Genomic DNA, 22672 nt, shown 5'->3' on the forward strand with positions numbered 1-22672 from the left:
TAGCGACGTCGCGTCGCCGCTGGACAGCGAACGGGTCCTTACGTCGATGGCATTGCGGGCCACGGCTACAGTGCCATGGCCAGCGGCCTACATGCGCTGTATCCATGTGTACACCTACTTGTTGGCCCTCACGACGTTGTTGCTCTCGGCTCGCACCTACATGACGCCACGTGCTCGGTGGCTTCGTGCGTACGCGACGCTCGTGGCAGGTCTACATACTCTGGCCCTGTATGTACGTTGGCACCAGCATGACTGGGTCCATTTTCTACGTATGATGGACCTTATCTGTGCGCAAGGCACGCTAGGTCTGTGTATGTATATGCTCTACCGATACATCCGCACTCTAGACGCAACAGCGACGACACGCTTACCAGCGTCCTGGGCATCGTACATGCGCCTTTCGGCCCTGGGCTGGATCGCTATGCTGCCAACCGTGTACATACGCCCACTTTATACCCTCATGTACCTGCTCCTATGCCTGCAGTGGGTGCTGTACCATGCGCAGCTCTCCCGTGTGTGGACACACTACAGCCATCGCCTGGAAGCCGAGCCGGGGCTCCTTGCGTGGGCCATGTCGTGCCTAGGCGGCCCACCCCGTGCCAAAGCCTCACGCTCGGCCGCTGCAGCCCCAACTTCCGTACATATCACGTACGATCTCTTGAACGTGTACATGCTCATGTGCTTGCAACTCATGTTCCTTGTGATCTACAGCTACGCTGAAGAGCTACGTGACTTCCACGTGTGGATTGTGATCACCTCTCGCACCTTCTCTGTGGTGTTCTTCCTTCTGCTCGGCGCACCACATACCCTGGCCCTCTTTGATATCCCCCCCGCTTCGATGACGCACCAATCTGCGTAGGCTTATGTAGTCTCTCCAGGCATGGATTTTTCTTACGACAATACTAGCTATGACACGCAACGATCCATGCTACTCCCGCGACGACCGGAAATCGTCTTCCACCTTGCTGGCGATCTCCTTCATCTGCATCTCCACCGTCTCCAGCGTGTTGGCCGCCTCGCGGTGGTACTCTAGCTGCGCCTGCACCAGCGAGACCAGCGCCTTGATCGGCTCCGGGTTGTCAAGCACCGTCTTCATGAGACTGATCGCTTCTTCCGTCGCACTCACCAGCTTGTCTTCCGCCTGCTCCACCTCGTTGCGGTACTGGTCCAGCTTCGCCGTAGCCGTGTTGCTCTGCTCCGCCGACTTGAGGTGGCCACGCCAACCGTCCAGGTGCAGGCGCGCATCCCGCACTTGCTGACGCGCTTTGACGGCCAAGTTGATCTGGTTCCCAAACGAGTTCCACACCAAGATAAAGTGGTCGACAATCGTCCTGTCCTGCTTCAAACGTGCGCTGCCCACTACATCCTCGGCCACGGCAAAGCGCTGCAGCAGCTCTGCCAGCTTGCTCTCGGGCGTAGCGACCATCTCACCGCCCATGCTCGCCGGCACCTGCTGCGGGCCCTTGCCCAGCTCAATCGCCGACTCGGTAGCACTGCGCGAAATGGCATGGCTCAGCGTGCGCGAGTACGACGGCGGCGCGCTCGTGGCGTGGACCTGCGGCAGACTCGTGTGCTTCGTCGCCTGCGCCGCCCACGACGAGAGCGTGTGGCTCAGCGACTGAGCACCGTGCGTCACAGACTCTTGCAGATGGTGCTATGGTCAGTCCAGTCAGGTACATACAGGGTAGTCATACGCCTCGTTCTCGTACGTCTTGATGGTGCGCATCATCGTCTGGTGCACGTGCTTCATAGCATCCACTCGCTGCTCCAGCTGCTTGTACTCTTCTGGAAGCTCAGTGAGATCGTCGGCATGACCGAGACGCTCGCGCGCTTGCTGGTTCTGCCTTTGTTAGCTTTGAGGGGACGTACCAGCGTGCCGAAACGTTCCGAAATCTTCTGGCCAAACGGCTGCACACTTGCGGTAAAGTTCTTGATATGGTCCATGATCGCAAAAAGGCAGGCACACAGGGCACCGCCGCTCGCGGCCGCAGGGCACCTCGCCTCCACGTCCTGCCGTGTGGGTGCGCGTGGGCCAGCGGTCAACGGGCCCCGGCCCTCCACTGCACGTGGCAGGCGCAGCAGTGGAGGGCTACGCTCACCATCCAACGTCGGTTCAGGAGCCCTATCGGCAGGCACGCAGGCGGGCGCGATGCAGTATCAGCAGGACGAAAAGGTGCTATGTTTTCATGGCCCCTTAATTTACCAGGCCAAGGTAGGTGCATCGCAGTGTATTCTCACACTAGATCCTCATGGCCGAGGAATGGAAAGGCGATGAAAACCAGAATGGCGCGACAGGCCCGCATTATTTCGTCCATTACCAAGGCTGGAAAAAGACCTGGGACGAATGGGTCCCGCAGACGCGTCTCTTGAAATACAATGAAGAAAATCTCGCACGGCAAAAAGCCCTAGTTGACGCCCAAAAGGCTGAGGCGGCTGCAGCAGCTGCTGTGGCCGCCGCGCAGGCCGCCGAGAAGGAACAGGCATCGCGTGCCAAGGCGGACATCCGCAAAGCCGGCACACCGACAAATGGCTCCCCTGCGACATCAACGAGCCGTGGGTCCAAGCGCAGCCGTGAGTCCGCCGATGCCGACGAGCAAGACAAGCGTCCTGATCTGCGTCTGACCATACCAGAACCTCTCAAGGCGCAGCTGGTCGATGATTGGGAAAATGTCACACGCAAAGAGCAATTGGTCCCTCTCCCACGCCAGCCCAACGTAAAACAGATTTTGGACGACTATGCAGCGTACTACCAATCGAAGGCCAAGGCGACCACGCGGGCGCGGTCGCCCGCGGTGCTCACGGAAGTGTTGGCTGGTTTGAAGCTGTACTTTGATAAGAGCCTGGCGCAAAACCTTCTGTACCGCTTTGAACGGCCGCAATATGTCGAAATGCGCAAACGGCATGGGCCCAAGATGGGCGACGGTGACGTCCAGACGGAAATTGCGGCGGCCAAGCCGGGTGGTGGCCGACGTGGACGTACCAAGGCCTCTGCCGCGAAGGACGAGGGCACACCTTCCCCCGCCCCTGCCCCCCCCTCCACGCTGACCGAGCTGGAGGCCAGTGCCTTGTACGGTGCCGAGCATCTATTGCGTCTTTTTGGTACGTACCTACTCTACTTATGCAGTCAACCTGCCCAGCATTGTCTCTCATACCACGATGGATGCAGACTCTATTGCGATTCTTCGTGAGCACGTCAACGAGTTCCTTGCCTTCCTAGCGAAAGAAAAGGACCGCTTGTTTGTGCCAGAGTACGAAGACCCAAGCCCTGCGTACCACCGCCTTAGTGCTATATAGAACTGGTCCAAGTCGCAGCGGTGTGCATCGCTTACGTCGGCGGCCCTCGTTGCCCCTGCCCTGCGGGGCATGTGCGCGTGCATGGGCCTTGCCTGTCGATTTTGTTTGTCGGCCGAATGGCATGCTGGAAACCTCGATCGCGCGCCCGAGGCACGCGTTCGCACTGCCGCCGGACGACGTTTGTTGCCACTTGGCACGATGAGCTTGAACGTACAGCTCGATCGGAACCAGCCACGCACGCCGGCGACAGACAGCCGCGCGTTGCAGACGCTCATCAAGACAGAGAAGACATATGTGGATGACATGCTCACTGCGACATCCGCCGCGATCTCCGCGGCATCGTCGTTGCATGCATGGGGCTTGAGTGAGACGCCTGACTTGGACGAGGCGACAGGAGCCGTGGCTCACATGCTGGAAGCCGCGGCGAATGCGCAAAAGACCTATTCGCAGGCGCTGCATCAGTACCGCGACTCGCTCAAGGATATGTTGGACCGCGAGCAGAGCATTCGCAGCATTGTGCGTGACCGTGACATTTTGATGAACCGTATCATCAAGTACAGTCAGAAAAAGCCGTCGCGGTGGGAGATGATCAAGGGCGAAGAGGAATACCAGGCGCGTATTGCGGATACGGAGCGCGAGCTTCAGGCCTGTGAACAGACCTTGGCGAACGAGACGGCAGCGCTGATTGGTGTTAAGCGTCGGACGTTCAAAGAAGCGTTTATGATGCGTGCCAAGACGCTGGGCGATATGGGCGCGGCCATGATGGATTCGGCACGCAACATGCTCATGTACCTGGACTCCTTTGACGCGGACATCCCCGTCGCCCCTGTACCTGTGACGCCGCATACTTCCATGTCGCAAGCGCAGCCGATGACGACGTACAGCCAGGGCGCCTCACAGAACATTTTCTTGCCTGACACGGACACGACGGGCTATATGTCACCAGAGCCGGGGATGGCGCCTGCCGATGTGCCGCCGCAGGATGCCTACGCAGCGTATGGCCAGGAAGCTTACGCGCAGCCAGGGCAGGTCGCCTATACACAGCCAGGGCAGGAGGCTTATGCGTCGTACGCACAGCCAGCGCAGGATGCGCAGGATGCGTACCCATCGTACAGCCAGGAGTATGCGCGGTATGGCGATGCGTACCAGACGGAGCAGCCTGTCTACCAAACGGAACAGCCAGCCTACCACGACCCGTCCTACGCGCAGGATGGCTACGTGTCTGGGCGCGAGACGTTCATGACACCCGAGCCCCAGGCGGATATGTATGCCCAGGACCCGTATGCGTACGCCACCAAGGAAGTGCCGGGCCTTCCTCAAGATGATGTGCCGCGTCCACGATCGCGCTCGCGCCGACCTCGTATGGAGCGCGCTAGCAGTGCATCGGCCCTTAATGAAGCCAAGCCACGCAAGAAGTCGCAGCACCGCTCTTCGTCGAGCATGTCGTTTGCGAGTGGGGCAGCGAACCTACCGCAAGTGCCTGGCGGTGTACCAAGTGCGCCACGCCTCAACTTGGAGCATGCTCGCGATGGATTCGTTGCGCCGACGGTGCCTGGCGGCGTGCCGACAGCGCCACGCCTGTTTATGCACCAGGCAAACGATGAAGTAGCTAGCACCGCGGATACGTCGGTGGTGTACCGACCTACGCGCCGCCGTAACTACGCAGACAACGACTCGGACTCGGACGACGATGGCTGGCGTCGTCCGCGTCACCAGCGCTCGAGCAGCCACGGCGGCGCTAGCGGTGGCGGTGGCGGCTTTTTCTCGCGTGTATCGAACCTCTTCCGCTCGGATCTGCGGGGCGAGACCAAGTCGTCGCTGGGGCATCGTGGTGGCACGGACTCTCTTTTCTCGCCGATGACAGAACGTACGCATGGCGGTCGCGCCTCGCGCTCGTCGAGGACGCGATGGACGCAGGGCGGTGAGAGCAGTGATGACGAGCCGAACGTCGGTGTTGTGCGCCATGTGAACAACCGCCCTGGAAGCAGCTTGCAGCGTCTTCGCTCGCCTGTGCGCACGGCCGAAGAGCAGGCGTTGGACGAGGCGATTCGTCGTAGTGTCATTGGCGCTGGCATTGCTCCGGCAGGGGCTGCCAAGCGCCCAACCTCGCGGCAGTCGGATGCGTATGGCATTGGTGCAGGCCCCCCACCCTCGAGTGTGCTGCGTGAGCGGGCGTCGCAGCGTCACTCGGTCGAGGTGGGCGACTCGCTTGGTCGTCCTGCGTCTGCTGGCGCTACGTTGCGCCCACGCAGCAGCTCGGAGCAGATCGGCAAGGCGAAGCCGAAGGGCAAGAAGAAGAAGAAGAGGGATGCAGGCGCTCACCCACCGCCTGCGCCATCGAGCTATGCCAACGCGTACGGGACCAATGCGAGCAAGTTTGAGACAGATTCATGGGTGGCACGGCCCAGCTCCAGCATGGAATTGTCGTCGGCGCCTGCACGCCCACGCAGTGCGATGAGCTCGTCAGGCCGTGCGACGCCGCTCAAGTCGGCCATGAAGTCCAAGGGCACACCCGCAAGCAACAAACACATCTCGATTATCGAGGGCGATGTATCCGCGGAGATGAACCAACTCACGCTGGATGTCGATCGCCAGATCGACGGCACGGGCCATCTTGATCTCAACCTGGGCGAGCTCTCAACGACCAAGCCTGCGACGCCATCCACGACGACGACCATCGCCCCGGCGCTCTCCTACTTGGGCCAACCTGTCGCACCCTCTTCGACTACGACGCACGTGACAGAGGCGGCGTCCGTGCCTCACAGCGCGAGTGTTGGCACGGATGCGGCGGAGACGTACCGTGCGTTCTTGCAGGCTGATGGCCAAGTGCCGCCTGCTGCGTCGCCTGTGACTACGTTGCAAGACGCTCAGCCACCGATCACATCGATGCCGTCGCTCTACGGCTCAACGACGACGGCCGCCGTCGCGTCCCCGGTGCCCGCCGCGGAACTTCCTAAGAAGAAGAAAAAGTCGGCAAAGGTGGTTCCCCCAAGTGAGCCCGTATCGAATGAGCCGGCAGTGCTGGCGTCGTCGATTACTGCCGAGGCGGCGGCGCGCATGCCGCGTCGTGAGACGGCAGTCAGTCCTGCGCCTCTCTCATTGCATCCACCTCCACGTCCTCCACGTGCCACCTCGCCGAATACACGTCGCGTGGCCAAGCCGATCGCCCCGGTGACGGAAGAGGACTCGAGTGACGAGGGTCATCGGTCGACGTGGACTTCGCGTGTGCACCGCGTGGACGACTCGAGTGACGAGGACGAAGGCGGCGCAGGCGCATACGACGGCAACGACTACAACTCTGCCCGTCAGGCTTTCGGTAGTGCCACCCACCATCTTGGGCTGGCCACAGGCTCGATTACGCCGCAGCCATAGTGGGCTGCTATCTATAGTACGTGTTAATGCCACATGCCTTTTTTTCTACATGCGTTGGATGTAAGTCCTCTCCGTGTGACGGGTTACATCTCCTGCAGAGCGCCCGTAGCGCGTTCCGCAGCAACGCGGCGCACATAGGTCGCGCTCACAATGTTGAATGCCTCAAAGTAGCGCTCCAAGCAGCGCTCCACGCACGTCTGCTCCTTGCCACTGAGCGACTGGCCGGGCGCCGTCACACACTTCAGGTAGCACTTGTCTGTCGCCTTGCCGATCAGCTGCTGCGCGTTGGCCATCGCGATCTCGTTTGCGACACGCTGCTTAATAGCATCTTTTTGCTCGGCGGACGAAGCGCCTTTCTTGCCGGTGAGCGACGAAAAGTCCATACTGCTCGCACTTCGATGCGATCTCTCGTCGGTGGCTACGCCGCGCGGATCGATCGCTGGCCCTGGCCTAGGCAAGCACGTGACATGCGTTGGTAGGGACGTGAGGGGAGGGGACAGTGGAGGGAGCGGGGGTCGGGTGTCGTCACGACGGGGGAGCATGCAGCAGGCGGTGGTGCCGACTGTCGCGGCCCTCTCGCGCGCGTTTCTACGCGTGGGATGTCGTCGTGTGCGTGTGGAAGGCACGGAAGCTTTTACGGAGCTTTTATGCAGTCCGGAACGCATGCAGGAAGGCCGGGGTATTGTCACTTGTATGTATCATTGCTCTACTCACGCTAGATGCCAATCACATTTCTGTGTACGTTGCTACCTTACTCACCTAGCAGCATGGATGAGCCAGTTATGTGGGGGTGTTTGCCTCGCCATACCTTCCGCGATGAACGTACCGTCCGATGGAGCTTGGGGGCTAGCGAGATCATTTTCAAAAACGATATCTGCCGCTGGTTCTTCCGGCATGGCCAGACACTGGAAGTGTTTCGTGGCAATGGCATCTACCAAAAAGCGATAGAAGACGCGTTGGCCATACTGGCAGAAGGGCGATGGGTCCACATTTTCCCTGAAGGTCGTGTGAATGTGTCCACGTCGACGTACTTACCCCGTTTCAAATGGGGCGTGTCGCGACTCGTGCTGGAAGGCCCGAAGCTGCCGTACGTTGTACCGATCTGGCTTTCTGGCTTTGATCAGATCATGCCACAGCCACGTGCTCCGCCGACGTGGATGCCTCGCCTTGGGGCTGATATTACTATCACGTTCGGCGCACCCATCGAAGTCGATCCCTATGCCGAAGCGTATGCTGCATGGCAAGCTGATCCTGCCGCAAACCTAACGATGCCTCCAGTGGATGCGCCACGTGGGCATCTGTATACCAATGCGCCTCTTCGCCCAGGCGATCATCCCACCTACGCCGCGCTTCGCAGCCGCCTCGCCGCACATTTGCGGGCGTCGCTGGCGCAGCTCGGCTCAAAAATGCGCGAGTACTATGGCTACGGGCCAGGGGAGGGGACATTGGTGCACGGCGCATCGACTCCTCCTTAATTCATACCATTAGATAACTAATCTACATCGTATCGAGCACCGACTCTAGCACGCGATCCAGCTGAGGAGGCTTGCCCTCCTCGTCCTCGTCCGCTTCTTTTTTCACGGTACGCATTGGCCACAAGGCCGACGATACGGCGCCGTCTTTGTCGTCCAGTAGTTCTGTCAGGTGCCCTGGCCTCGCCGTCATTGGCGTGAGTGTCGCGCTGACCTTGGCCAGCACGTCCCACAGCCCGCCTGTCATCGGCGATAAGATGTGTTCTGTGACATGCTGCGATAGTGCCTGTTCGACCTGGGCTGCGGCCATGGACGCATCCTGGTCCATCGAGACATCTGCTGCGGCGCCATGCACAAACTCGGCGAGACTGCGTGCATACGCTAAGCCATCGACACTACCATAAACCACATCGATAAGCCGTTCCGTCTCTTGCGCGCCTTGCATGGAGATTTGCAGAGCGATAGGCAGTTGCTGCAGCGAGGCCCGTGGCACATACTGCGCGGTGCGTGGCAGGCCAAGTGCGCGGTACGGCATCGCACGCAAGTGATCACGTACCGCCTGCGTCAATCGGTCCCCAGCCACTGACGCATAGGGCTGAAGCACATGCTCATCGCCTGCCTGCGTCGCGGCCCAGGCAGGCAAACTGGCATACGCACCGAGATCCTGCAGCGCCATCAATCGCGTCATGTGGGGTCGGTAAAAAGTCCAATTCTGCTCGTCGCGCTCCTGCTCCAACTCACGCTCTCGGCGATTCAGACGCAATCCCGACTCTTGGATTGCCGGCGGCGGCATCGCTGGCCATACAGGCCGTGCGGCTGCACTGACTTTGGCACCCAGACCGCCTGGTGCCGCATGCGAAGCAATTGCAAAAGGCAAGGCACGTTGGTCGTCAGGGATGGTCGTGCCTTCAAAGGTATGACTGGCATTCTCAGCTGCGTGCCATGGCATAGACGCCGTCGCCGCGTACAGTGCATCAGGTCGGCCGGTTTGCGTAGGGGGAAACGTCAAACTCGGCTCGCCAGGTGCTTGGCCCGGCGCGGTCGGCGTTGTGGATAGCATCATCGGCAAGTGTTGCAGCGATTCATAGGCGGGCATAGACAATGTCTGAAGCGCGACGTACTCACGCACATCTGCAAGCTCAGCCGCGTCCAAAGCGCCGTCTTCACGGTACACAAACGGCACAGGCTCGTCCGACGCATTGCTGTTGCTGGACGGCGCACTGCTCGCCATCGATAGCGGCGGCGCAAGTCGTGGTTTGGGTTTGGCATGAGCGCGTACACTACACGCACTTCGCCCTGTAAGCTGATGCTTGCCTACACCCGCATACGCCAGCGTACGTCGGAAAAGCAGCTCGGCCGGGTCGTCGGTGTGCACATCCTTCAACGACCATGTTGTGGAACGCGCACTGCCTACACGCATCATGCGCCGGCTCAAATGCTCGGCATGCGGCTCTGCCTCAATCATCGCACGTTCATGCGCTGTTCGTTTGCGACGACCTCGTCGACGTGCTTCACTGGTATCGTCGTCACCGCCTTCCGTCGCACTCATCGCCGCATCGTCGGCGACGACACTCATCGCTTCACGCGCAATGGCACGCAGGCCCCAGGTCTCTAGACGCCGTGCAGCCGTATGGTAAATGGAAGATGGCGGGTTGAATAGCTGGGCATTCTGTGTGACCAGCATGAAATCGTGCTGAAACGCTTCCATTGAGGTATAGTACCCTTCGTGAACCCGCTGCTCCATCGTTCCGAGATCCATGGGATGCGTAATCACGTCGCGGTAGCCCGGCACTTCATCAGCATTCACCGGCTCATGAAAGAACAGGTACGGATCGCGTCTGAGGTAAGTAGGCAGGGCCAACGTACTTTTTAAGGCCGACGACCAAGGATTCCAAGGCGACTTTCAATGGTTTCGCACGCAGCTGCTTGAGCGGTCGTGCGCGGGGCATGGGCACTGTGGGAGAAGGTAGTACACTCACACTAGCACTGGGCGTCGTCGTGCTTGGCGGCGCTGGCGATGCCGCGGGGCTCTCACCGGCCGTGGTATCGCCTTCTGGTTTGCGTGAGCGACTGCGCTTCAATTTGATTCGCATCGTAGGCATAGGCGTCGTGCGGTTATCATCGCTGGACGACGCCTCTTCAGCCCATGAGGCACTCGAGTGCTCATCCTCCGACTCCGCACTCGCAGCGGAGGCTGGCGACGCATCTCCCCGCAGCGCCATCGCACTACCGCACCTTTTTCGGCTCGGGGGACCCTGCCCTTTCGCACGCGGGCGACGAAAGCCCCTCAACAATGCTGACAAAGCATGCACAAAAAAAGGCAGCGCTTGCTCGCCTCCATCCAGACCACGTCGTCGTACGGTGTTGGCCATAATTTGGTGCCTGCCACGTACAGTGCCTCGCGTAGCTCGCGCGATCCCACGTCCACGTACCTTCATGTCGTCGTACATTGACAAGCCACGTTTCCATAAACCAGCTCATCCATCGCGCGTGAAGCCAGCCCCGGCCGATCCTACGCTGGAGCCGATCGCGAAGACGCGCTTGGCGCTCTACACGTCGCCCCATGTGCCTGCCGATGCGCCGCATTTGCAGTCGCATGCACAGGCAGGTATCGATATGCAAAAGGCAGCCGCCACGGACGAGGCGGAGCGGCAGCGGCAGCAAAACGAGCAGCTGGCTATGCTGGCCAAGGCCAAGACGGAGCTTCGGAAGGAGCTGCCATACGTCGGTGTGCGGTGTGCGGCCACCGTATGCAGCACACTAGCGCGACACCCGGATGTACATGAACATGTGTTCCGTTCAAAAAAGTCCAAGCATATTTGTGCGGATCCACAGGGCGATCCAACGATGCGTGTCCTCCAACTAGGCGTCGCGGAGAACGACATACCAGAGGCCCTCGCAGACGCTGTGCGAGCTGTCGACGGTGTGATCATCCCGCACCCTGTGGTCTTCGATTGGGACTACTGGTCTGTGGATCAGGTGCTTCGAGCGTTGCTTCCTGAAGCACTGGAAGAAGGCGCGCCGTCGGCCTTCTCTATGGTCGGCCACATTGCACACGTCAACTTACGCGAAGAGTATTTGGCGTATCGCTACTTGATTGGCCAGGTCATCCTGGAAAAAACGCCGCGTGTCGAGACAGTGGTCAACAAGCTCGATACTATCGAGACCGAGTTTCGTGTGTTTGCCATGGAATTGCTCGCGGGTGAGCCCAAGTACGAGGCGGAGGTGTCGGAATCCGGCTGCCTGTTTACCTTGGATTTCCGCCATGTGTACTGGAACAGTCGTTTGCACACCGAGCATGGCCGGCTGATCGAGCAGTTCAAGCCGTTCCAAGTCCTTGCTGATGTCATGGCCGGCGTCGGTCCCTTTGCTGTGCCTGCCGCGAAGAAGGGATGCTGGGTCCTGGCTAATGACTTGAATCCGGCGTGCTACAACAGCTTGGTCTACAATGCGCAGCGCAACAAAGTGGAAGCACACTGCCGCGCCTCGTGCGAGGACGGACGGGCATTCATCCGGCACAGTGTGATCCAGGCATGGGATGCTGCTTTCCCTGCGGAAGATCCGTCGTTGATCAGCGGACGTCAAAAACGGCGTCAACGTCGCGAGCAGCAGCAGCAGCAGCAGCAGCAGCAGTCACAGCCTGCAGCGCCAGCGCCAGCGGCACCAGCACAGCCGGCTGGTCGTCCACGCCGTCTGGTGGACCACTTTACCATGAATTTGCCCGCTACGGCGCTAGAGTTCCTGGATGCCTACCGTGGACTGTATTCGCATTTGGCTGCGCATGCAGGTCGCGAGGCTCTGCAGGCCGAATTGGAGGCACGGGCCACGATGGAAGAGGTCGAACCATACCCTATGGTCCATGTACACTGCTTTACCAAAGATGTCGAGCATGCCGGTACGGATATTTGTGCGGTACGTATGTCAAATGACTAACATGTAGCGTGCTAGTGCTGCTTTAGGTCTCGAAGGGGAGGCATGTTTGCAGCCACCGGGCACGCCCAACGCCACACGCGACTTGTCGTTGCATCTCGTGCGATCGGTGGCGCCCAACAAAGACATGTACTGCCTGAGTTTCCGACTTCCGCCTTCAGTCCTATTCAGCTAAATCTACACTATGCCACAGCAATACTGGCGGACTGGTCCAGCACACTATATTGAAAGTCCAGAATACCTTCGCGTGTCAACAAAATCTCACGCAGCTCGTCTGGTGGGTCCTCGCCGATATCTTTCGCACGCTGCCAACGTTCAAGGCGCGTCATACCCATGCAAGGGCCATATCTGTAGATGTAAGTAGACGTGAGTACCTACGTTGGATCCATGTCAAACACACGCAAAATATGCTCGATACGATTGGTCGACGCGGCGTGGACTGGGTCAGTAGGGAAGAACGTACTTGGCTCCATGCCCATGGTCTTCTTAGCATGCTCCCATAGCGCATCGTACTTAGCACTCTCCGTGTCGAGCGTCGGCCGCCCTTCCGCCTGTTTTAGCAAGGCCGGGGGATACGTCCGTGCAGGCGGCTCCGCTGTCTTGGGCGGTACCTCCACAGCCGCTTGCACGGCCTTGGCGGCTTGGTCAATCTTAGCCGCCCGTTTCCCAGAGGCACGCGCTATGGACGAGCGCGCCTTGGCGCTGGTAAGGCCCAGCGCTTGGCCAGGCTTGCTCCGTGACGTCGGCATACGAACGGAAAGTAAAAGAGGCGGCGCGAGAGCGTAGTGGATGTTGTATCTTGCACGTGACATGACAGCTTGCTCGCTCTGGCCTAGCGTGGGGCCGTGGGGAGCGTGCTAAGCGCCAGTAGGCAAAGGCTACATGCGCTATGTCGTAGAACGATCTATTTTGGTCCAAGTATGCTTTGGGTAGTGCACAGCGTACGCTGCCATCGTGTTGCGAGGCAAAGAACTGGGACCGAAGAGGGGTCCAACCTGTAACCAGCACTGGACTCACTTTTTGCTTATGCAAGCAGCCTGTTGAAGCGTGGAGATGCGCAACACAACACACCGAGTGGGCTTCCTACATACGCTATCAAGCCTCTCGGCTCGACACTTGCTGTCATGGACGCATCAGCGAAACGGGCGCCCCCGAGCTTGTCGCCCGAGAAGCGCGTACCCACAGCCCCGGCGCGCAAGTTGGGCTCGGGTGCGCCGCGCCAGCATAGCCGTACAGCCTCGCTGTCTGCCCATGCCGCGCCGATCACCGATGTCATTCCGGAGAATTCCACAGACGATACCAGTGCCAAACAGAAACGTGAGCACTCCAGAAATTTTTCACGAATTCATTCCCGCAACTTGTCGGCGTTTTTTCCTCGTCCAGGCACAGAGGCCGAACGTGAAATGCAGACCGCCAAGGCGAATAACCTCGAAGCTCCGGTGGGCGAGGCGCCCGCTGGCGAATTGACACCAGAACAAGCTTCTCTAGAGAAACGGAGGCACCGACGAAACGAGCGCAGAGTAAGCTACTTACTTGCCCATGCGGCCAGCGAATCGGAGCAAACGCCGCGTTGGCCTTCCTCGTCGCAGTTGGCACCCGGTACGTTGACGTTGCACAGCATCACTGACATCCAGTCACACCGGATCTGTCCCAACTTATATCCCCTGACATAAGCAGGCATCGAAGCACCTCTGCCGCATGGTCGTCTTTGCCATCTCGGTCGGTGTCAGGTGTATACTCGCCCGTGGAAGCAACTACACCCGAACCTACACAAGCATTGCCATGCAGTAAGTCGACCTTATTGGGATACAGTGCCATCCATTTCAGCGTCGGTGTAGTGCTATGGGTACTAGGTCAAGTGCGTGACTCGCTGGCATTGGTTGGCTTCGGTTTGTTGATGGTATTCGATACGCTGGGCTTGATCCACGCCGCCATCTCGCCTTTATGGGCCAGCACCACGAGTGATGAAAAGTCATTGCAGCGGCCCTACGGGCTTCTTCGTGTGGAGACGCTGTATGACTTTTCCGCTGTGGTCTACCTGCTCTTTGCAGGTATCTATATGTGCAAGGAGAATGCCGAGCATGCCTTGCTAGCGTCCAGCTCGCCGCATGAAGAGGATCGTGATGGACTGCACTTACCTAGCCTTTTGTTGTGCCTAGTACTTCTGTTATGTATTGGCACCAATGTGGTTTTGCGGAATCATGCACGTCTAGCCGCGGCTTGTGGGATCAACAATGAAGCCGTGAACACCAATTTGGATGGCAGACATACAAAGCGTACTCATACGCGCAATACGTCCGTCCTTGCCCGCCCTATCATGGCGGCAGGTCCCATGTATGATGCGTTTATGAATCCGTTCTCTGCAATGATCTTGTTCTTTGCCATGGTGCTGGCAGTTGCCGCCTTTGTCTTGCCCCCTGCGAATGCCTCGGCGTTTGACAAGATTCTTGCAGGCCTCGAAGGTGCAAGTATGATGTATGTGAGTGTGACAGCGCTCAAGCCCTTGTGCAAGATTCTGTTACAGGCATCTCCGCCCAGTACCAACGTGCAAGTGCCGCAGCTGTACCGGGCATTGCACAACATTGAAAGTCATCATGCGGTGGTTCGCTTGAACAGAGTGCAGATGTGGCAGCTGACGTTACCATCGCTTGTGTTTAAGCAGAGCAGTGCGGGTGTCGAGCAGAAGACCGGGCTTGCTGGCGTGATGTCGAAACGTTCAGACAGCAAACAAGCATCCTTGGTTGTTCATATGCATGTGCATGTTAAGCAAGATGCGACAGAGCGTGATTGCATGGAGGTAACGCAATTCGCTTGGCAGCAATGTGCCCCGATTCTCGGTGTGTCGCCCCATGTGAAACCTGGCGATGCCTTGCATGGCTCTCGCACGGCAGGGGACCTCGTCATTCAGGTGACACGAGAGGGTGAACAATTACCCCATGATCATCACAGTCATGATCATGACCATCATCATCACCACAGTCATCACCATCACCATCATGACCACAGCCATGGTCATAACCATGAGCACCATACGCACCATCATGACCACAGCCATGAGCACCATAAGGAGTCGTCCTCGGCCAAGATGCCACTACCTTCAATTGTATCCGAAGTCGTGGAGCCATAATACCCAGTTTGTAGTACATATTTATAACCTACGTTCTGTTTAGTCCATACGGCATTTGAGTGTCCGCTCAATAACCTTGTCGGGTGTGCTGCATGTTAGCCAGGTCACAAAGAGATACATACATAATGCGCACAATGACACCCATACCGGAAAGCGCGTCGCGCTCAATACCACCAAGCATGGTCTGTGAAATCGTCTCGAACAGGTCTTCCGGCTCCAAATCCGGCTCCCATAAACCTTCTGCCATACCAAACAAGCGGTCGCTGGCCGTGCCACTCACGACAAAGTCTTTCGCAAAGTTCAAGCACCCAATTAGGTCAGATGCCGCAATAAACGGCTCATTTTTGGAGTTAAGGCCTGCTACGACAGGCTCGATAAAGTAAGGGCCAAATCGTCGCTCATACAACGTCGAGCTCATGAGGTGCGCAAACGTCTCAGGTTCAATATCGCGGTCTTCTTTCATGCGGTACATATTGAGACGGTATCGGAACTTTTCACGGAGAGTAGCTACATCGGTAGCAAGGCCTGGCAAGCCAACGTATGTGCGGTCCGTCATTTTGAATACCTTGTCGAACTGTGTCGAGAGAAGCAGGGCCTGGTTGCCGAGGCGGAGGTCGGAGGCAATGGCCACGCAGTTCTTGCCTTTCATGGCAATGACACTGCCACCATTGTATTCCATAATACTCACTGTACTGTTAGTCGATCATCATCCCTCTCTCTTTACCTACTCTTGACAAGCTGGCTAGGTAGCGGTGAGGACAACGCGCACGCACGTCGTCACGCAGAGCGTGGAGCAAGCCGATCACTCACGTGATAGTGCCACCTTGTCCCAGGCGGCGAGGGGCCCCTACGCGTGGAGCACATCACATAGCGACACAAGGCGGAAATAGCCATGAACCCACAAACGCGGAAATGGTTGGGCGACTGTATGTACAATACGCAAAGCATGCTAATGTCAAAGTGGCTACCGCCGGTGCCATGTCGATTATGTCGTACTTTGTACTCAAGGTAAGTGACAACGCACCCTTGAAACTGACTGGCCAGTACGCGTTGGAACACATGGATCCCAACCGCCAGAAAAAGCAGGACGCTAAGAAAGTATCAGAGACCAAGCTTGGAAAGCTCGGTGTGAACCGAAAGGATATCAAACTGAATGAATACGAAGGTATGTAGTAAATGTCTAACCGTCAGAGCAAATCGCCATGGAGCTGATCTTGCCGGAAGACATCCCCGTGACGTTCGAATCGATCGGCGGTCTAGACGGTATTATCTCGAGCCTGCAGGAGAGCGTGATTGCACCTCTTTGCTTCCCCCAACTGTTTAGCAGCACGAACGGCTTGCTCGGCGCACCCAAGGGTGTGCTTTTGTACGGTCCCCCTGGTACTGGTAAGACGATGCTGGCCAAGGCGCTCGCGAAAGAAAGCGGCGCGACTTTCATCAATATGCATGTGTCGACGTTGACGAACAAGTGGTTCGGTGAGTCGAATAAGCTGGTGGCTGCCCTCTTTGGCTTGGCGCGCAAGCTGCAGCCGACCATTGTTTTTATTGACGAGATCGACAGCTTCCTGCGCGAGCGTGCATCGGGTGATCATGAAGCAATGGCTATGATGAAGGCAGAGTTTATGACGCTATGGGACGGTCTTACCTCATCTAACGACCGCATCCTTGTGCTGGGCGCGACCAATCGCCCGGCGGACATTGACGCAGCGATTCTACGCCGTATGCCAAAACGCTACGCTGTGGGGCTACCTGATCCTGCGCAGCGCAAAAAGATTCTGGCCATCATGCTCTCCAACGTGCCGTGCAACTCGTCGTTCAACTTGGACGAGATTGTGCGCAAGACGGAAGGGTACAGCGGTAGCGATCTCAAGGAGCTGTGTCGTAATGCTGCCATGGTACCTGTGCGGGAAGTCTTGCGTAGTCAATCCGGCCGGGAGTCCGTCGAACGGGCGCGCATCAACTCCAAGGCGGGCAACACTGATGCCAATAATTTGGCGATGACCGTGCGACCCCTGAAGAACTCGGACTTTTTCCAAGTGGATACGGCGTTGCCAAGCAGCCATACTGAGCAGGAAGCGCTGGATTAGAGAGTCTATAGGAGGTAATATCTCATACACGACAGTTGTTGATGCTCAGAATCAAAATGTCGCTGGCGCCTACACTCTCGAGCTTGTCCATAATGGTGGCCACTTCGCTGCGGGACACCATGCTTGACACGGCGTTCCAGTCAGACTCTTCCAACGGACTCACAGTCGCAGCACGACGGCCAGGAGTAATCTCCAGCGCCTTGGCGAGGTTGTGCTTCTGAATGTTGTATTGGCACAGCACATACTTCGATGCTGCGATCACACCACGGATACGTGCGGTGATCAGGTTGATAAGTTCGGTGTTCGTGCGCTCATGGGGCTGGGTAGGACGAATCAAGACAGCTTCCGACGAAAGCAGCGTCGAAATGGGCTTCAGACCGCAAGCACGCATCGTCTCCCCTGACTCGACCAAGTCAACAATACCATCAGCGAGGCCGAGGGCGCACGCCGCTTCCACACTGCCGTTCAGGTACTGGATCTTCGTCGCGAGTTGGCCATTAGGCAGGGCCTTACCAGCCTCAGCCTCGATTTTGCGGAAGTACTCCCCAGCGATATGGTCAAAGCTGGTTGCCACGTTCTTTCCGACAAGATCATGCACACTCTGAATACTCTCGCTGTTCTCCGGCACCTGCACCTGGAGCTTGCACTTGCCGAAACCCAACGCAAGCGCCTCTGTGATCGCATCCGACACCGCCGGACCCGACTCCTTCACCATATCCTGCCCGGTAATACCGAGGTCGACGTTACCATTCGCTACAAAGCGAGGAATATCAGCAGCTGGCAGGAACACCAGTGCAATCGGCAGGTTGGTCACAAGTGCGACATCCAAACGGTGCGCACGCTTAAACTGGATGTCCGCACCGTTCAACAACGTCAGACACGTCTCGTAAAGACGGCCTGGGCAGTGTCAGGCAAATACCTGGTACAATACATACCCTTCTTGGGAATGGCAAACAGGAGACGGTTCTGTAGGTTCTCCGGACGAAGCAGCTGCGACATGGTACGTTCGAAACAATGCTTATGTGCAATGGCCGCGTGTGAATCATATAGCACGTGTCGCCAAGACGGCGCTTTTGCTTACGTTTTTTCGAGGGCGAAAACAACGCCCAAGCCACGCGAGTGTACGCCTCCGCAACACAAGGTAGGGCTCCCTAGGGCGAACGCACAAGATGCGTTGCACGAACTGTGGCTCCTTGGCCATTGATTTCGCCGACTCCCAGGCAGTATGTAGTGCTTGTGGTGTCGTGCTGGAAGAGTCCCAAATTGTCAGCGATATCACATTCGCGGAAAATACGGCGGGTGGCGCTGTGGTGCAAGGCAGCTATCTGGGTGCCGACCAAGTGCGTGCTCGTACGTCTGGCCCAGGCTTCCGTGGCAGCTCCGCAGGTGAATCACGCGAATGCACCATTGCAAATGCCCGGTGGAACATCAATCGCATGGCTACAGCGCGTGGGGTGCCTGCCCACGTAGCCGAACGCGCGCTGCGGTTCTTTCAGCTGGCCTTGGACGGTGGTACCACCACCGCATCAGGTTCTCAGCCCAAGAACTTTGTGTTGGGTCGGAAATCAGACTATACTGTGGCATCCTGTCTCTATGTGGCATGTCGTATGGCCAAAACCACACATATGCTCATTGACTTTGCCGATGTCATTCAAGTCAATGTGTTCGTGCTAGGCCGAAGTTATCTACGTCTGCTACGTGTGCTGAACCTGCAAATGCCACTAATTGACCCATCTTTCTATATCAGTCGATTCGCCGCGCTCCTTGAATTCGGCGATGAGACACAACGTGTCGTGACAGACGCGACGCGGTTGGTCACGCGTTTCAAAACAGATTGGATGGTCGAAGGACGTCGCCCAGCTGGTATCTGTGGCGCGTGTCTACTACTAGCCGCACGTATGAACCATTTCCGGCGGTCTGTGACGGAAATTGTACAGGTCGTGAAGATCGCAGACGTTACGCTGCGGAAGCGGTTGGAAGAATTCAAATCGACACCGAGTGGTCAGCTCACCATCGAGGACTTCCGCAGCGTATGGCTAGAAGAGGAAAACAATCCGCCAGCTTTCTCTCGCGCTCGAGCGCCAAAGAAAGAGAAAGAATCAGCCTCGCAGTTGAATGATATGGAAGCCCCGGTACCTGCAACCACAGAACCACTGCGAGGTGATATTGACCAGCTGGCAGACCAAGCGACAGAGCAGGAGATCAACTCTTTCCTTCGCCAAGCTGAGATCCAGGCGCTCGATAATGATCTTGCGGAAGAAGAACGGCAACGTGTGGAACGTGCGAAAGCCGGTCACATTCCGCGCCCGGACGAAGCGGCTATGCCAGCGACAGAGAGCGTGGAGGCGGACCGAGCGCAAGAGGCGAGTGAAGAGGGGGAGGCGGCAGCTGCGAAGGAAACAAGGACCCAGGATGATTTGGACGATTTGGACGAAGATGAACTGGACAGCTTTATATTGTCCGAAGAAGAAGTCAAAATCAAAGAACGCGTGTGGATGGAATTCAACAAAGATTATCTAGAAGCGGCGCTGGCTCGTCAGTTGAAATTGGAAGCAGATCAGAAGGCTGGCATTGCACCAGCTCCACGGAATCGCAAACGACAAAAGCCGCGCGATGGAACGACAGCGCCAACGCAATCCGCCGCGGAATCCGCCAAGCAAATGATGCAGCAGAAGCGCTGGTCGCGACGCATTAATTATGATGTTCTAAACAGTCTGTTTCCTGGTGCGCATGGTACTGGTAAGGAGAACTTGGCGCCCAATACCAAGGTCGCCGCATCTCAAGCTACGACGACCAATCCCCGCGACATGGAGGACGACAGTGAGGAAGAGGAGGACGAGAGCCAAGATGAGGGCGACGCAGGCGATGGTCCACTCTCCAAGCGCTCTCGTACATCCTCTGATTGGATGGCACTAGGTGGTCTCACACGACCAGAAGAAGAAGACACCTATGCGGACGACTATGACGATGCTTGGTGAGGCATCGCGCGAGTATGGTAGATCGTGTCTGTATTAATTCGATACCCCTTTTAGAAATTGTGGAGGTCTGCCGAGTACTATGAGTCCCTACCAGTCGCTCCACCGCGCACATCACCGGCAAGGTATTAAGGTGTAGCCAACCAGATCATTTTTATAACACATGCGTGTACCCAACCGAGGGTATCGTGCCGCCATGCATCGACATTGGTGGGCATCTCGGCCTTTTTTTGGTGCAAGGAGATTGTTTCAAGCGGCAACTACTGTCCGACGAGTTGGGCCTACAGAAAATAATCGCTTTACAAACAATAAAAAGGCACCGCCAGGCCCCATCCGTTTTTCATCAGTTTGTACGATGTCGCCTGTGGCTACAAAGGACAAGGGAAAAGAGACTGAGAAGAGTCCTTCCAAGGTTTTCTTCTCGAGCTTTGATGTCTCGGAACAAGTGTTCTACAGTGCGGATGATGCTGTCGCTCTGGTGAACCTCAAGCCTGTGGTGCCTGGTCATGTGCTTGTGATCCCACGCACCCAGTACCGCCGTTTCGCGGACATCCCACCTGCAGAGGTGGGGGCTCTCTTTGAAGTCGTGCAGAAAGTCGGTACCATTGTGGAGAACGCGTATAGTGGTACGGCACTCACGATTTCCGTGCAGGATGGTGCGTCTGCGGGTCAGACAGTGGACCATGTGCATGTACACATCCTGCCGCGTCGTGAGGGTGATATTGAGCCGAACGACAAGGTGTACGACATGCTAGAGACCTTTGGTCTGGAGCTCAACAATGTCCAGGCTGGAAAGAAGATGGACAGTGAGCGCAAGCCTCGTTCCATGAAGGAGATGAAAGCGGAAGCCAAGTGGCTCAAAGAGCAGTCGAACAAGGTGCTTGGCAAGCAACGCAAGGGCAAACTCCCTGTGACGCTGCTGAGCGGATTCCTGGGTGCCGGTAAGACGACGCTCTTGCGTCATATTCTGTCGAGCCCGGACCACGGCCTGCGTATTGCCGTGATTGTAAACGATATGAGCGAGCTAAACATTGATGCTCAACTGATTGCTGGCCGTCGTCTCATCCAGGGCAATGAGCACCTCATTGAGATGTCGAACGGCTGCGTGTGCTGCACGCTGCGTGCTGATCTGCTCGAGGAGGTTGCGGTCCTGGCGCGTGACCGTCATATTGACTATTTGGTCATTGAGTCGAGTGGTATTTCCGAGCCGATGCAGGTTGCTGAGACGTTCAGTGCTGAGTTCTCAGAGAATGCGGTGGACGATGAGCGAGTCGCTGCCATTCTCCAGCGTGGTGGCTTGCCAGCCGTGGCGCAGCTCGACACTTGCTGCACGGTTGTGGACGCCGCCAGTGTATTCCACGACTTCCACACGTCCGACTTTTTGGTCGATCGTCATGCGGGCATGGTGCCAGAGGAGGACGACCGCAACATTAGTGACCTCATGGTTGACCAACTTGAGTTTGCTGACTGTGTGATTGTGAACAAGAGCGATCTGGTGTCGGCAGATGCGCTGAAACAGGTGATCTCCCTGGTCAAGAAGCTCAACCCGTCGGCAAACATTATTCCTGCATCGCATGGCAAAATTGACGTGAAGGCCGTCCTAGGCACCAAAAGCTTCAGCTTTGAGAAAGCTGCTATGAGTGCCGGCTGGCTGCGCAGTCTGGTCGAAGACGTGAAGCCTGAGACGGAAGAGTACGGTATTAGCAGTTTTGTGTACCGTGCCCGTCGCCCCTTCCATCCTGAGCGTCTATGGAAGACTATCCGCAACTGCTTTGTCGTGATCCAGGAAGAGTTTATGGATGACGGTGTCGAAGAAGGCGAAGAAATGGATGAAGATGAGAAGGAAGACAAGGGAGAGGGCGAGAAAAAGGATGGCGAAGACATCGAGGTCGATGGCGAGGACGAGGACCAGCCAGCTTTGCGCCCGGAAGCTCGTCTCAAGTGCAAGCGTGAGTCGAAGGTATGGGGTCCACTGCTTCGATCCAAGGGCTTCTTGTGGCTGGCCACACGCCCGTTGATGTTTGGCGAGTGGTCGCAGGCCGGTGTGATGCTCACTCTCACTGGTGGTGCCCGCTGGCGTTGTGAGGTGCCTGACGAGGACTGGCCTGAGGACGAAGAGATTGTTGCGGCGATCAAGAAAGACTTTGACCCCAACACGCCCTGGGGTGACCGTCGTCAAGAGCTGGTGTTCATCGGTAACGGCATTAGCATTGATGCGATTCGTGAAACTATGAACGCATGCCTCCTTAACGATAATGAATGGAAGCAATGGGAGGAGATTATGAGCAAGGACATGACGATGGAGGAGAAGCATGAGGCTTTGGTCGAGATCTTTGATGACGGTTTCGAAGACTGGGTCGATCAAGAAGAGGACGACCACGACCACGAGCATGACCACATGGACGAAGCGTAAAA

At 57.4% G+C, this 22672-nt stretch overlaps 15 protein-coding genes across 15 annotated transcripts; 9 read left to right on the forward strand and 6 right to left on the reverse strand.

Moving 5' to 3' along the window:
- Positions 1-46: 46 nt before the first annotated feature.
- On the forward strand, positions 47-859 carry Malapachy_2608 (hypothetical protein; the record flags this gene model as incomplete). The annotated part of the gene is made up of 1 exon (XM_018137096.1): positions 47-859. The coding sequence occupies one exon, from the start codon at positions 47-49 to the stop codon at positions 857-859; it is 813 nt and encodes a 270-aa protein (XP_017993133.1).
- A 69-nt stretch (positions 860-928) lies between these two features.
- Positions 929-1944, reverse strand: Malapachy_2589 (hypothetical protein; the record flags this gene model as incomplete). Its single annotated transcript, XM_018137078.1, has 3 exons — positions 929-1654; positions 1682-1840; positions 1870-1944. The coding sequence occupies 3 exons, from the start codon at positions 1942-1944 to the stop codon at positions 929-931; spliced, it is 960 nt and encodes a 319-aa protein (XP_017992998.1).
- Positions 1945-2149: 205 nt separating this feature from the next.
- Positions 2150-3294, forward strand: Malapachy_2577 (mrg-domain-containing protein; the record flags this gene model as incomplete). Its single annotated transcript, XM_018137066.1, has 3 exons — positions 2150-2212; positions 2244-3099; positions 3125-3294. 3 exons carry the CDS (start codon positions 2150-2152, stop codon positions 3292-3294), a joined length of 1089 nt encoding a protein of 362 aa, XP_017993272.1.
- A 198-nt stretch (positions 3295-3492) lies between these two features.
- On the forward strand, positions 3493-6666 carry Malapachy_2602 (hypothetical protein; the record flags this gene model as incomplete). The annotated part of the gene is made up of 1 exon (XM_018137090.1): positions 3493-6666. The coding sequence occupies one exon, from the start codon at positions 3493-3495 to the stop codon at positions 6664-6666; it is 3174 nt and encodes a 1057-aa protein (XP_017993121.1).
- An 83-nt stretch (positions 6667-6749) lies between these two features.
- Malapachy_2587 (tim13-translocase of the inner membrane) lies at positions 6750-7049 on the reverse strand (the record flags this gene model as incomplete). The annotated part of the gene is made up of 1 exon (XM_018137076.1): positions 6750-7049. One exon carries the CDS (start codon positions 7047-7049, stop codon positions 6750-6752), a length of 300 nt encoding a protein of 99 aa, XP_017993004.1.
- A 157-nt stretch (positions 7050-7206) lies between these two features.
- Malapachy_2576 (acyltransferase-domain-containing protein) lies at positions 7207-8141 on the forward strand (the record flags this gene model as incomplete). The annotated part of the gene is made up of 2 exons (XM_018137065.1): positions 7207-7361; positions 7433-8141. 2 exons carry the CDS (start codon positions 7207-7209, stop codon positions 8139-8141), a joined length of 864 nt encoding a protein of 287 aa, XP_017993273.1.
- Positions 8142-8163: 22 nt separating this feature from the next.
- On the reverse strand, positions 8164-10360 carry Malapachy_2615 (irf-2-binding protein celtix-1; the record flags this gene model as incomplete). Its single annotated transcript, XM_018137103.1, has 2 exons — positions 8164-9976; positions 10005-10360. 2 exons carry the CDS (start codon positions 10358-10360, stop codon positions 8164-8166), a joined length of 2169 nt encoding a protein of 722 aa, XP_017993097.1.
- Positions 10361-10574: 214 nt separating this feature from the next.
- Malapachy_2572 (trna (guanine-n -)-methyltransferase) lies at positions 10575-12243 on the forward strand (the record flags this gene model as incomplete). Its single annotated transcript, XM_018137061.1, has 2 exons — positions 10575-12050; positions 12079-12243. 2 exons carry the CDS (start codon positions 10575-10577, stop codon positions 12241-12243), a joined length of 1641 nt encoding a protein of 546 aa, XP_017993277.1.
- Positions 12244-12250: 7 nt separating this feature from the next.
- Positions 12251-12817, reverse strand: Malapachy_2621 (dna polymerase delta subunit 4; the record flags this gene model as incomplete). Its single annotated transcript, XM_018137109.1, has 3 exons — positions 12251-12416; positions 12447-12507; positions 12532-12817. 3 exons carry the CDS (start codon positions 12815-12817, stop codon positions 12251-12253), a joined length of 513 nt encoding a protein of 170 aa, XP_017993232.1.
- A 375-nt stretch (positions 12818-13192) lies between these two features.
- Malapachy_2603 (flavin-containing monooxygenase) lies at positions 13193-15195 on the forward strand (the record flags this gene model as incomplete). Its single annotated transcript, XM_018137091.1, has 2 exons — positions 13193-13667; positions 13703-15195. The coding sequence occupies 2 exons, from the start codon at positions 13193-13195 to the stop codon at positions 15193-15195; spliced, it is 1968 nt and encodes a 655-aa protein (XP_017993134.1).
- A 39-nt stretch (positions 15196-15234) lies between these two features.
- On the reverse strand, positions 15235-15874 carry Malapachy_2585 (20s proteasome subunit beta 3; the record flags this gene model as incomplete). Its single annotated transcript, XM_018137074.1, has 2 exons — positions 15235-15283; positions 15318-15874. The coding sequence occupies 2 exons, from the start codon at positions 15872-15874 to the stop codon at positions 15235-15237; spliced, it is 606 nt and encodes a 201-aa protein (XP_017993006.1).
- Positions 15875-16173: 299 nt separating this feature from the next.
- Positions 16174-17282, forward strand: Malapachy_2574 (msp1-intra-mitochondrial sorting protein; the record flags this gene model as incomplete). The annotated part of the gene is made up of 2 exons (XM_018137063.1): positions 16174-16360; positions 16387-17282. The coding sequence occupies 2 exons, from the start codon at positions 16174-16176 to the stop codon at positions 17280-17282; spliced, it is 1083 nt and encodes a 360-aa protein (XP_017993275.1).
- A 22-nt stretch (positions 17283-17304) lies between these two features.
- Positions 17305-18281, reverse strand: Malapachy_2586 (atp phosphoribosyltransferase; the record flags this gene model as incomplete). Its single annotated transcript, XM_018137075.1, has 2 exons — positions 17305-18179; positions 18218-18281. The coding sequence occupies 2 exons, from the start codon at positions 18279-18281 to the stop codon at positions 17305-17307; spliced, it is 939 nt and encodes a 312-aa protein (XP_017993003.1).
- Positions 18282-18451: 170 nt separating this feature from the next.
- Malapachy_2575 (transcription factor tfiiib complex subunit brf1) lies at positions 18452-20260 on the forward strand (the record flags this gene model as incomplete). Its single annotated transcript, XM_018137064.1, has 1 exon — positions 18452-20260. One exon carries the CDS (start codon positions 18452-18454, stop codon positions 20258-20260), a length of 1809 nt encoding a protein of 602 aa, XP_017993274.1.
- Positions 20261-20612: 352 nt separating this feature from the next.
- Positions 20613-22670, forward strand: Malapachy_2571 (cobalamin synthesis protein; the record flags this gene model as incomplete). Its single annotated transcript, XM_018137060.1, has 1 exon — positions 20613-22670. The coding sequence occupies one exon, from the start codon at positions 20613-20615 to the stop codon at positions 22668-22670; it is 2058 nt and encodes a 685-aa protein (XP_017993278.1).
- Positions 22671-22672: the final 2 nt, after the last annotated feature.

Source organism: Malassezia pachydermatis, assembly GCF_001278385.1.
Source record: "Malassezia pachydermatis strain CBS 1879 chromosome Unknown scaffold2, whole genome shotgun sequence".
NCBI lineage: Eukaryota > Fungi > Basidiomycota > Malasseziomycetes > Malasseziales > Malasseziaceae > Malassezia > Malassezia pachydermatis.